Source organism: Heterodontus francisci, chromosome 33 (genome assembly GCF_036365525.1).
Source record: "Heterodontus francisci isolate sHetFra1 chromosome 33, sHetFra1.hap1, whole genome shotgun sequence".
Lineage (NCBI taxonomy): Eukaryota > Metazoa > Chordata > Chondrichthyes > Heterodontiformes > Heterodontidae > Heterodontus > Heterodontus francisci.
The window spans coordinates 13,765,219-13,779,055 of NC_090403.1; the positions used below are offsets into that span (position 1 = coordinate 13,765,219).

At 44.7% G+C, this 13,837-nt stretch overlaps 1 protein-coding gene across 6 annotated transcripts in view; it reads right to left on the reverse strand.

The window, feature by feature from the left end:
• Positions 1–872: 872 nt before the first annotated feature.
• The window catches only part of strada (STE20 related adaptor alpha), a 119,723-nt gene continuing 106,758 nt past the window's right edge, over positions 873–13,837 (reverse strand). For 4 of the 6 annotated variants that reach the window (XM_068013106.1, XM_068013102.1, XM_068013105.1 and 1 more), the window contains 3 exons: positions 7,620–7,861; positions 6,957–6,999; positions 873–1,511 (listed from right to left, as the gene is read on the reverse strand). In XM_068013106.1, the coding sequence (XP_067869207.1) occupies positions 1,359–1,511; positions 6,957–6,999; positions 7,620–7,861 (438 nt within the window). In that variant the 3' untranslated portion in view covers positions 873–1,358. The remainder of the gene's footprint in view (positions 1,512–6,956; positions 7,000–7,619; positions 7,862–13,837) is intronic. The other 2 variants (XM_068013103.1, XM_068013107.1) reach the window with 1 other exon arrangement.

The following is a 13,837-nucleotide window of genomic DNA, read 5'->3' on the forward strand; positions in this document are numbered from 1 at the left end:
TGAGCACCGGGCCCCTCTACTCACGAGGGGGCGTGAGCACCGGGCCCCTCTACTCACGAGGGGCGTGAGCACAGTGCCCCTGCATTCACGAGGGGCGTGTGCACAGTGCCCCTGCACTCACAAAGGGCGTGTGCACAGTGCCCCTGCACTCACAAAGGGCGTGTGCACAGTGCCCCTGCACTCACAAAGGGCGTGTGCACAGTGCCCCTGCACTCACAAAGGGCGTGTGCACAGTGCCCCTGCACTCACAAAGGGCGTGTGCACAGTGCCCCTGCACTCACAAAGGGCGTGTGCACAGTGCCCCTGCACTCACAAAGGGCGTGTGCACAGTGCCCCTGCACTCACAAAGGGCGTGTGCACAGTGCCCCTGCACTCACAAAGGGCGTGTGCACAGTGCCCCTGCACTCACAAAGGGCGTGTGCACAGTGCCCCTGCACTCACAAAGGGCGTGTGCACAGTGCCCCTGCACTCACAAAGGGCGTGTGCACAGTGCCCCTGCACTCACAAAGGGCGTGTGCACAGTGCCCCTGCACTCACAAAGGGCGTGTGCACAGTGCCCCTGCACTCACAAAGGGCGTGTGCACAGTGCCCCTGCACTCACAAAGGGCGTGTGCACAGTGCCCCTGCACTCACAAAGGGCGTGTGCACAGTGCCCCTGCACTCACAAAGGGCGTGTGCACAGTGCCCCTGCACTCACAAAGGGCGTGTGCACAGTGCCCCTGCACTCACAAAGGGCGTGTGCACAGTGCCCCTGCACTCACAAAGGGCGTGTGCACAGTGCCCCTGCACTCACAAAGGGCGTGTGCACAGTGCCCCTGCACTCACAAAGGGCGTGTGCACAGTGCCCCTGCACTCACTAAGGGCGTGTGCACAGTGCCCCTGCACTCACAAAGGGCGTGTGCACAGTGCCCCTGCACTCACAAAGGGCGTGTGCACAGTGTCCCTGCACTCACAAAGGGCGTGTGCACAGTGCCCCTGCACTCACAAAGGGCGTGTGCACAGTGCCCCTGCGCTCACAAAGGGCGTGTGCACAGTGCCCCGGCGCTCACGAGGAGTGAGTACGGTGCCTCTGTACTCAGGAGTTTGGGGACAGCATCTCTGTACTCACAATTCACTGGCTGCTGGTACAGTAACAGGGCAAAGGCTTTGATCTGAAATCTCTTATCTTCAAGTTGATCAACAATGTTCAGGTGATGGTCCCTGGTCCACCTGAGCTGGTTCGATGGGCACAGATTCCAACAGTACCACAGGTCACCGGATCCCAGCTATCATTTGTAAGTTAATGAAGTTGGCTTTTTATATAAAAAAGTACAAATGAAGACCATCTGCATCAACCAGCCGCAGCATGGGCTCCACTTTCAGAAGTCCCAGTCCTCCACGTCCAGCTGCTCCAGGCTGGATGCCAGTCCGGCCATCCCTCGCAACTCGTGTGGGTGAGATCCTTCCAGGTCTGTCATGGGGGTGACGGGTCGGAGCAGGTCGGGAAGCACCTCCACCACTCGACGCTTCAGCTAAATATTTGAAGAAAAGAAAACGAGTCAGTGACCTGTCACAGCTCAGAAAAATGAGAGATTGACAGGATGAGGAACTGACAATACTGTCAAAACCAGTGCAGCAACTCCTCCCTGCATGAACCTTTCATGTAGAAAACTATTAAATTAACAGTAAAAAGGCCCAAAATAGTCTTAACCTCAGGATTTGATGTTATTGTAACACTGTGACGAGTTACAGAAATTATATTCACTTTGCAACGAGATGTTCTTCATTATTGAGAGTCAGAATGACCCTGCAACCTCCGGTGATCGCATTTGCGTCGAAAACCGGAATTTGCAGTGCGCGTCAATGGGCTCTGGAGGAGCCTCCGATCATGGTCCAGCCAGGCCACATTGTAAAAAGACAGGGACCCATATTTGGTCAATTTGGCTGATTTCCCATAACTGGCGCTGGATTTAACATTGATTTATTTAGAGCTGGGATCAGCAGGTGCAGATCCTGCTTGAGAGTGCACCCACCATTAAATTATATGCAAGGAATGTATCGCTTCATAGCTATGGGGACTAATCATCAAAAGCAGCTAATGCACAGTTAACAAACTTAGATTAACATCTGAGCAAGACAGCAATTAAGTTTTGAGGATAAACAATAAAAAAATTACAGCTCCTGTACTATTGACGCATGCACATGCATCTATGCAAAATATGTTCAGGGTTGACAATGTAGATTGTATTGTTAGTTTGATACAGCAGAACTTTAATAGATTATTTAGGAGTTTACGAATAAATCCCACATTGACTTGTTTCTATATAATTTTAGTTAGACAAGTAGGAATTTCATTAAAATTATGGCATAGTAAATGATGATGCAAATTATTCTATGGAGCAAATAGGCTTGATAAGCCAAATAGCCCTTGTTCCTGATCGAGATTTTCTAATCTTGTTGTAAAATATGCTCAAGTTGCAGTGTACGTGCTAATAGAGGAGGAAAGAGACAAAGGTGCAGAATTTCCAAAGAGGTTCTTCTGACAACTTTGGTGGATTGTCAGCAGGAACTTTGCAAACTAAGTGTGAATGTTTATGCCATTTCTCCGGGGCTGGCGCCAATTGTCTGCCAAAGTTACAGTGGCTGACTGGGAGACACCCCACAGAAATTCTACCTGTAAAATGTTTTCTCTTGTTCAGACCAGTTCAGTAAATTAAGTTTTGATAACCAAAGCACTTAACTTCAGATGTGGAATCCCAATTAAAGCCTAGCTACCCGACCCGAACCCAACCAAACCCGACTACATGTGTCGGGTTCGGGTCTATATTCGATGTCCAGCATTCGGGCTCGGGTCGGGTTCCAGTTGGCTATGGTTGGTTTGTTTTTGTATTGTTTTGTTTTTAATCTACGTTTTGGCGGATTTTTTTCGGTACTAATAATATGTTTGATATTTTCGGGTCAGGGCGGGCATGGAAAAAAATTGAAGGACTCGGGCCAGGGTCGGGTTCAGGTTGGGCCCGGGTCAGTTTTAATTTTATACCCGAGCCAGGCTTTAATCCCACTTATCCTTTATATCATTAGAGTCTATTAAGGTCCCTAAATGTTTCTTCCTTTCTGGCCATATCAAGTCAAACATTCTTCCTCTGTGTATTGATCCAAAGATCAATCCTTATATATTTATATTGGTATCACTGTGATGTGGAATATATGGAATAAAGAACTTAATTTTTCATGTACAAAATACTTTTAAAACATACTTTTCCATTCTTATCCTTAATGGAATGATTGCTACACAAATGCAGACAATGGATAATAAAGTCTTTAATGAGCATAAAATAACACCAAGAAAACCTGAAAACTGTTGGATCAATTTAAGAAGTTTACCAAGCTGTTCAGGTTCTGGAGTGATGCTATCTCTATCATACAGTAGATTAGAATGTTTACCTTCTCTGGTAAACTAAATTCTTTTTTCCCTTTGGCATGATGATGATTATTGTCATCACATACAGTTTTCATTGAGATTTTCTTGAGGTCACTGACATTTTTATGACAATTGATTATTCTGTTGAATTTATGAAACTGTTGAAGTTAAGCACCGTCACGATCCAAGCTTTCTTGTGCTTTTTATGGTGGATAAGTTAGATTTTGTGCCAGAGTGAGCATAGAAACATAGAAAATTTATGGCACAGAAGCCCAGTCAGCCCATTGTGTCTGTACCAGCCAAAAAAAAGCTATCCCACCTAATCCCACTTTCCAGCTCTTGGTCCATAGACCTGCTGGTTACAGCACTTTGAATGCTTATCCAAGTTCTTTTTTTTAATGCAATTAGGTTTCTGCCTCAACCACCCTTTCAGGCAGTGAGTTCCTCAACTCTCCTCTAATCCTTCTGACAATTACTTTAAATCCATGCCCCCTAGTTACTGACCTCTCCATTAAACCTTCCCTCAGCCTCCTCTGTTCCAAAGAAAAAAAATCTCAACCTGTCCAATTTTTCCTCATAGCTAAAATTCTCCATCCCTGGCAACTTCCTCATAAATTTCCTCAGTATCTTACTACTTGATTACTGTATGCCAAGTAGATATAGTTGAGTTTCAGGTATTTACTTAGGTCTATATTTTAGAGTCATAGAGTCATACAGCATAGAAACAGGCCCTTAGGCCCACCACGTCCATGCTGACCATCATGCCTATCTATACTAATCCCACCTGCCTGCATTAATTCCATATCCCTCTATGCCTTTCTCATTCAAGTACCTGTCCAAATGCCTCTTAAATGTTGCTACTGTTCCTGCCTCCACCACCTCCTCAGGCAGCTCATTCCAGATACCCACTATTCTTTGTATGAAAAATTTACCCCTTTGATCCCCTTTAAACCTCCTCCCTCTCACCTTAAATTTATGCCCTCTAGTTTTAGTCACCCCTACCATGGGAAATAGACTCTGGCTATCTACCCTATCTATGCCTCTCATAATTTTATATACCTCTATCATGTCCCCTCTCAGCCTCCTTTGCTCCAGGGAAAACAGACCCAGCCTATCCAATCTCTCTTTATAACTCAAGCCCTCCAAACCAGGCAACATCCTTGTGATTTGTTTCTGCACCCTCTCTAGCTTAATCACATCTTTTCTGTAGTGCGGCGACCAGAACTGCACACAGTACTCCAAATGCGGTCTAACCAACGTTATGTACAATTGTAACATGATGTCCCAACTCTTGTACTCAATGTCTCGGCCGATGAAGGCAAGCATGCCATATGCCTTCTTCACCACCCTGTCTACCTGTGTTGCCACTTTCAGGGAACTATGTACTTGCACCCCAAGGTCTCTCTGCTCAACAACACTACCCAGGGCCCTGCCATTCACTGTATATATCCTGCCCTGGTTTAACTTCCCAAAATGCATCACTTCGCACTTGTCTGCGTTAAATTCCATTTGCCGGTCCCTTGCCCACTTTCCCAGTTGATATACATCCTGTTGTAACCTTAGAGAACCTTCTTCACTGTCCACGATACCACCAATTTTGGTGTCATTTTCTGTCTTTTACACTCCTGTTCATTGACGTGATAAATCTGAATAACTCAAAGTAACATTTGATTGACTGTCTTAATTTAACACTGTTAGTGAAATGCTTTGTGCCAGAATATGCAGTGCTGATGGTTGGGCATAAGTATATGAATTTATGTGCTATTCAACTACTTAAAGTGCCTAAATATCCAATATCCAAAAATAGTCTGTCAGTAGTCTGAAGAGGACATTCCTAAGTGAGACGGTGATGAACAAGTGACTGCGAGTAATGGCCTGGATTTTGCAGTTCCAATAGCAACAAACGCTCAGATATTTGTCGCTATTGAGGGTCGGTCATTTGTGGCTCATGTTCTAACAGCAGCAATAGCGAGTTCTGCTGCTCATGTCTGGTGGCCTTGCCCTGGCTCTGGGAGCTCAATGCCCGGGACCTGGGGATGAAGCTAGTGGCATTGGTCCTCTCCAAGCCCAAGGAGCGGAAGATTGACCTGCTGCTGCCAGGGCTCAAAGCCCCATCTGGTCGCTTGTCATCTCTCAGACCACGCAGCTCGATCAGCTCCACTATTGCGAAAAGGGCGAAAAGGGGGAGAAGGGGGAGAAGAAGGGAGGGAGAGAATTTAAGCTCCATGGAAAAACTGCAAGGGATACTCGGGCTGAAGTTCAGATAAAAGACATAGGAGGTGAAAGGGATTAAAATTAAATGATGCAAAAATCTCAGATAAGAAAAATATATCATAATTTTTATATAAAGTCTGTAAGACAAAAAAAAATGCAATTAAACCGAGCTAGTAAAACTGCAGAAACAAGAGCAGAAAATAAATTGTGAGACAAGCTAACATTTTCTGGGTAAAGTTTGTTCAAGTGTTTAAAAGCATTTAAAATTTTTTAAAAGCTTTAAAAGTATTATAAAACACTCACCTGCCTTTGAGCTGAAGACTGACCTCAAGGGCATGTCTTCAGCTCATGACATCATTAGAGGTTGTGGCTTCACTGTGAATGTGCCTCGCTGCTATGCCTCGCAGAGCATTTCGTTAATGGATCATGCTATAGCGAAAAGTTGAAGTTCTCGCTGCAGCCAACCAACTCGTTACGTTTGTACTTCTCAGGGTGGTCAGCGGCAAGTGCCATTACTTCACCACTGATCGCAAAATCCAGGCCACCGTGTTTTTAAAAACTCATCACCCAGTAGCTAAAGTTCCTAGCAGTCTAGAAAAGAGATATGGTGGACACCAGCTTTACCTCACTAACTATTAAAACAGGACAGAGGGCGGCACAGTGGCGCAGTGGTTAGCACCGCAGCCTCACAGCTCCAGCGACCCGGATTCAATTCTGGGTACTGCCTGTGTCTGCGTGGGTTTTCGCCGGGTGCTCCGGTTTCCTCCCACAGCCAAAAGACTTGCAGGTTGATAGGTAAATTGGCCATTATAAATTGCCCCTAGTATAGGTAGGTGGTAGGGGAATATAGGTACAGGTGGGGATGTGGTAGGAATGTGGGATTTGTGTAGAGTTAGCATAAATGGGTGGTTGATGGTCGGCACAGACACGGTGGGCCGAAGGGCCTGTTTCAGTGCTGTATCTCTAAATAAAAAATAAATAAACTTCACAGGCTACTCCTTCCCTTGTCTCTCTTCTCTCATCCCTTCTTCCAATTTATTAACTCCCACCATGTCCTTTCCACCTGCTCCAAGTTCCCTTTTCCTCTTTCTCTCTCTCAGCTTCCGTCTCCCTTCCCAAGATGACATGATGAGTGCAGACCATCAAAATGGCGAGACTCACGACAAGCTTCAGAGAAAACAACATTCATTGTGTAGAACTCCTTATCCCCATCTCCCCCACTCTCTAATAAAAGGAACCTTGGGATCTGAAAGATCAGAGAGGGCATGGAGTAATTGGAGAACTGAATATATGAAACAGGCAATTTCATTATTTTATAAATAAATATGCACCATATACATACCTGCTTCACAAATGAATGGTTGAGTAAAGCACTGGCTGAGGGTCTACATGAAGAACACACAAGGACAACAGTCAGTCAGAATGCTGAAGCAAACAGCATCAATTTCAGCAATACTATAGTGAGGGCGATGCAGATTAACCGGTTAGATTGGTAAAATGCCTCCTCAATGGCAGGGTTGATAAAGGCAACAGTGAGAAACTGAGCCATACAGACCAGGTGGTTTTGAGTTCAATTCCCGTCCTGTCTGCATTGACCAATCTCAGCTGAATGCTACAATTGGCCTCAGTGCCCTTGGGCTAGGAGGGACAAATCAGCTGGTGGGCCCGTGCCAGAATAGGAGCAAATCGACATCAGAATCAGACTTGACTAATTGCCCTGAAAGAACAAGTGTCACAGGACATGTATGGTGATTGGTCAACTGGCTGAAGTATAGCAAGAGACACAGCATTTGGGCAGAATAGAGGGAATTTTACTCTGCATCCAACTTGTTCTATTTGACCGTGGAGTACTCAATATTGGATAGTTAAAATGGAAAGGTTTTCATCCCCTGGCATTATCATCACCTTAATAAACACAAGTTTCTTTTCCTATATAGGCTAATTTTGTGAATGAAATCCAGCCCCAAAATAACCAACAATAAATCTGCTTTCACAATAATCGCACCTCTGCTCAGGTTCCCGTTGCAAGCACAACTCCACAAAATTGTGGAAAAGCCCGGAGAAGGTCCTGTTGTATGGATGCTGCACCTGTTCCCCGTTTGTTGCTCGCATGCCACAAGCAGCAGAGCTCTCTACAATGCCAGAATCCACGGCTGACTGTGAGTTCGTCATCAACAGCTCCTCTGCGGGGATAGTAGTGGTGTCCAGTAGGCAGGGTACTGTACCATTCAACTTCTCCAGTAACATCTGAGGAGAGCAAAAGAAGCAAGGAAATAAGAAATAATTCTCTGAAATTTAAATCTCGGATTGGAACAAAATACAATGAATTTGGTCCTCTACAGGAGGGTAGGTGGTGACATAGTGGTAATGTCGCTAGACTAGTAGCCCAGAGACCCAGGTTAATGCTCTGGGGACATGGGTCTGAATCCCACCACAGCAGATGGTGGAATTTGAATTCAATTAATAAATCTGGAAATTAAAAAAGCTAGTCTAGTGGTGACGATTGTCGATAGTTGTAAAAAACCCATCTGGTTCACGAATGTCCTTCAGGGAAAGAAATCTGCCGTCCTTACCTGATCTGACCTACATGTGACACCAGACCCACAGCAATGCGGTTGACTCTTAAATGCCCTCTGAAATGGCCTAGAAAGCCACTCAGTTGTACCAAGCCGCTATGCAGTCTAAGAAAAGGAATTAAACCAGACGGACCACTCGACATCGACCTAGGCACCAGAAACAACAATGGCAAACCCAGCCCTGTCGATCCTGCAAAGTCCTCCTTAATAACATCTGAAGGCTTGTGCCAAAATTGGGAGAGCTGTCCCACAGGCTAGTCAAGCAGTCATACTCACGGAATCATACCTTAGAGACAATGTCCCTGACATCATCACCATCCCTAGGTATGTTCTGTCCCACTGGCGGGACAGACTCACCAGAGGTGGCAGCACAGTGGCATACAGTCGGGGGGCAGTTGCCCTGGGAGTCCTCAGCATTGACTCCGTACCCCATGAGGTCTCATGGCATCAGGTCAAACATGGGCAAGGAAACCTCCTGCTGATTATCACCTACCGCAACCCACCCAACTGCGCACGGCTGATGAATCAGTGCTTCTCCATGTTGAACACCAATTGGAAGAAGCACTGAGGGTAGCAAAGGCACAGAATGTACTCTGGGTGGGGGACTTCAATGTCCATCACCATGAGTGACGCAGTAGCACAACTACTGACTGAGTTGGTCGAATCCTAAAGCACATAGCTGCTAGACTGGGTCTGTGGCAAGTGGTGAGAGAACCAACAAGAGGGAAAAACCTACTTGACCTCGTCCTCACCAATCTGCCTGTCGCAGATGCACCTGTCCATGGCAGTATTGACAGGAGCGACCACCACACAGTCCTTGTGGAGACGAAGTCCGGTCTTCACATTGAGGGGACCCACCATCGTATTGTGCAGCACTACCACCTTGCCAAATGGGACAGATTTCAAACAGATCTAGCAACTCAAAACTGGGCATCCATGAGATGCTGTGGACATTCAGCATCAGCAGAATTGTATTCAACCACAATCTGTAACCTCCTGGCCCGGCATATCCCCCACTCTACCATCAAGCCAGGGGACCAACCCTGGTTCAATGAAGAGTGCAAGAGGGCATGCCAGGAGCAGCACCAGGCATACCTCAAAAGAGGTGTCAACTGGTGAAGCTACAACCCAGGACTACTTGCATGCCAAATAGCGGAGGCAGCATGCAATAGACAGAGCTAAGTGATCCCACAACCAGAAGATCAGATCTAAACTCTGCAGTCCTGCCACATCCAGTTGTGAATGATGGTGGACAATTAATCAAGTGACAGGAGGGGGAGGTTCCACAAATATTGCCATCCACAACGATGGGGGGGGGAGGGGGCCAGCACATCAGTGCAAATGACAAGGCTGGCCTCCCCCTTTTTTTGTTTTACTTTGTATTTTTTATTTGTATTTCATTTTATTTTAGCTTGTTTCATCATTACACTTTTTTTTTAACCATGTGCCTGCCCACTTTTTTTTCTCTCTTTTTTCATGTTTTTGTTTGTGGCTAGGGCTTTCATTATTCTGTCATTTAACACCCTCTCTGCATTAACGCTTTGTATTTCACCACACCATTAACAGATTCTTTGTCTTTTCCCCATGACCTCCTTGTCAGTTATTCTCTGTGACCCTCCGTCCTATCAACACCTTCCCATTTGTTCTCTTTTGCCCCACCCCCACTTTATTTGCTTAAAACCTCTTTCATCAGAACTGGCAAAGGTTAGAAATGTAAGGTCACTGACCTGAAACGTGAACTTTGCTTCTCTCTCTCCACAGATGCTGCCTGACCTGCTGAGTATTTCCAGCACTTTTTTGGTTTTATTTAATGAGTTATACAGTTTCAAGATAACCTCCCTGCTCTTATAGTCTATACCTCGACTAATAAAGGAAAGGATTCCATATACCTTCTTAAACACCTTATCGACCTGACTTGTTACCTTGAGGGATCTGGATCTGTGAGCATTCACTCCAAGAGCCCTCACTTCCTCTACACTTCTCAGTATTTTCCCATTAATCGTATATTCCTTTGCCTTGTTTGACCTCCCCAAATGCATCACCTCACACTTCTCCAGGTTAAATTCCATTTGCCACTTTTGTGCCCATCTGACCAGACCATCAATATCTTCCTGCAGCCTACAGCTATTCTCCTCACTCTCTACCACACGGCCAATCTTTGTGTCGCCTGCAAGCTTCTTGATCATGCCCCCTACATTTACCTCCAAATCGTTAATATATACCACAAAAAGCAGGGACCCAGTATGGAGCCCTGCCCAACGCCACTCCAGTTGCAAAAACACCCGTCAACAACTACCCTTTGTTTCCTGCCACTGAGCCAATTTTCTATCCACCTTGCTGCATTTCCCTGGATCCCATGGGATTTATTTTAACCAGTCTGCCATATGGGACCTTGTCAAAAGCCTTGCTAAAATCCATGTAGACCACATCAACTGCACTACCCTCATCTATAAGAACATAAGAAATAGGAGCAGGAGTAGGCCATTTGGTCCCTCAAGCTTGCCCCACCATTTAATACGATAATGGCTGATCTGCCCCAGACCTCAACTCCTCTTTCGTGCCAGCTCCTCATAGCCCTCAATTCCCTGATATTTCAAAAATCTATCTACCTCCTCTTTAAATACTTTCAGTGATCTAGTCTCCACAACTCTCTGGGGTAGAGAATTCTAGACATTCACTACCCTCTGAGAGAAGAAATTCCTTCGCATCTCAATTTAAAATGAGTGTCCTATTATTCTGTAACTATGTCCTTTAGTTCAAGATTCCCCCCTAGTGGAAACATCTTCTCAACATCTACCCTGTCCAGCCCCCTCAGAATCTTGTACGTTTCAATAAGATCACCCCTCATTCTTCTAAACTCTAATGAATAAAGGCCTAAACTGTTCAGCCGTTCTTGATAAGTCAACCCCTTCATCCCAGGAATCAGCCTAGTGAATATCTTTTGAACTGCTTCCAATGCCAGTATATCCTTTCCTAAATACAGGGACCAAAACTGTACGCAGTACTCCAGGTGCGGCCTTACCAACACCCTGTACAGTTATAACAAGACTTCCCTATTTTTAAACTCTAACCCCCTAGCAATAAAGGCCAAAATCCATTTGCCTTTTTAATTACTTGCTGCACCTGCATGCTAACTTTTTGTGTTTCATGTACAAGAACACCCAGATCCCTCTGTGCTGCACTTTTTTGAAGTCTCTCTCCATTTAAATAGTCTGCCTTTTGATTCTTCCTACCAAAATGCATGACCTCACACTTTCCTACATTAAACTCCATCTGCCAAGTTTTTGCCCACTCACTCAACCTATCTATATCCCCTTGCAGATTCCTTATGTCCTCATCACAACATGCCCTCCCACCTATTTTTGTATTGTCAGCAAATTTGGATATATGACACTCTGCCCCCTCCTCCAAGTCATTAATATAGATAGTAAATAATTGAGGCCCTAGGACTGATCCTTGTGGCACTCCACTAGATACGTCTTTCCAACCTGAAGAAGACCCATTAATCTCTGTCTTCTGTGAGTTAGCCAATCCTCAATTCATGCTAATACATTACCCCCAATACCGTGAGCTCCTATCTTGTGCAATAATCTTTTATGTGGCACCTTATCGAATGCCTTCTGGAAATCTAAATACACGACATCTACCGGGTCCCCTTTATCAACTCTGCTTGTTATATCCTCAAAGAACTCTAGTAAATTTGTCAAACATGATTTCCCTTTCACAAAACGATGTTGACTCTGTTTGAATGTGTTAAGCTTTTCTAATGTCCTGCTATTTTTTCCTTAATATTGGACTCTAGCATTTTGTTACTTCTTCAAAAGATTTGATCAAGTTGGTCAAACAAGATCTTCCCTTAATAAATCCATGCTGACTATCCTTGATTAATCTTTGCCTTTCTAAGTGACAGATTATCCTGTCTCTCAGAATAGATTCCAATAATTTGCCAACCACTGAGATTAGACTGTCTGACCTGTAATTATTCGGTCTATCCCCCGCTCTCTTTTTAAACAGAGGTACAACGTTAGCAGTTCACCAATCCTCCGGCACCACACCTGTATCGAGTGAAGACTGGAAAATGATAGTCAGACCTTCTGCTATTTCCTCTCTTGCTTCTTTTAACAGCCTAGGGTACATTTCATCTGGCCCTGGTGATTCATCAACTTTCAAGGATGCTAATCCATTAATACTTCCTGTCTTCGTATGCTGATCACATCCAATACTTCACATTCCTCCTCTTTAACTACAATATCTCCAACGTCCCCATCTTTTGTGAAGCCAGACGCAAAGTTTTCATTAAGAACCATACCAACATCTCCGCCCCTACACATAGGCTTCCTTTTTGGTCTTTTATGGACCCTACACTTTCCTTAGTTATCCTCTTACTCTTAGTGTATTGATAAAACATCTTTCGGTTTACCTTGATTTTGCTTGCCAATATTCGTTCATGCCCTCTCTCCTACTTTCCTAATTTTCTTTTTGATTCACCCCTCCACTTTCTATACTCCTCTCAGCATTCTGTAGTATTGAGTATTGGTGTTGGACATATTTTTCTGCCTTACCTTACCCTGTAAACTCCTGGACATCCATGGGGCTCTAGATTTAGCCGTCTTACCCTTTATCTTTTTGGGAACACGTTTACTCCGAAGCCCTTGAATCTGCCCTTTGAATGCCTCCCACTGCCCTGACACTGATTTACCTTCAAGTTGCTGGTTTCAGTCCACTTTCGCTAAATCACTTCTCCGTTCAGTAAAATTGGCCTTGCCTCAATTAAGAACTTTAACTCCTCTTCTATCTCTGTTCTTTTCCATAATTATGTTAAAACTGATTGAATTATGATCACTACCATCAAAATGCTCTCCTACTGCCACTCCTTCCACCTGCCCAGCTTCATTTCCTAAAGCTATCTAAAACTGCACCCTCACTTGTTGGACTTGCTACATACTGGCCAAAAACATTCTCCTGAATGCACCTCAAGAATTCTGCTCCCTCAATTCCCTTCAAACTAAAACTATCCCAGTTAATATTGGAGTAATTAAAATCCCCTATTACTGCCCTATTGTTTTTGCACTTCTCAGAGATTTGCCTATATATCTGCTCTTCTATTTCCCACTGTTTGGGGGTTTATAGTACACTTCCAGCAGTGTGATTGCCCCTTTTATGTTCCTTAGCTCAATCCATATGGTCTCATTTGATGAACCTTCCAACATAGCATCCCTCCTCACAGCTGTAATAGTTTCCTTGACCAAAAGTGCCACTCTCCCTCCTTTCTTATCCCCCTCCCTATCACGCCTGAAAACACTGCAACCAGGAACATTAAGCTGCCATTCTGTCCCTCCTTAAGCCATGTTTCTGTAATAGCTTTGATATCATATTGCCATGTGTCTATCTGTGCCCTCAGCTCATCTGCTTTATTTGCTATACTCCTTGCATTGAAATAGATACCCTTGAGCACTGCCAAACTCTTTATTTTTATTTTCTAACCTTTGCTTCCTCTGTTTTCCAGACTCATCCATTAATTTTCTGCCTTCCATTTTCATTTCTGATTTTGTATACCCTCAGGTCCCCATCCCCCTGCCAAACTAGTTTAAACCCTCCCCAACAGCACTAGCAAAACATTCCGCAACGAACTCAGTCCCCGCTCTGT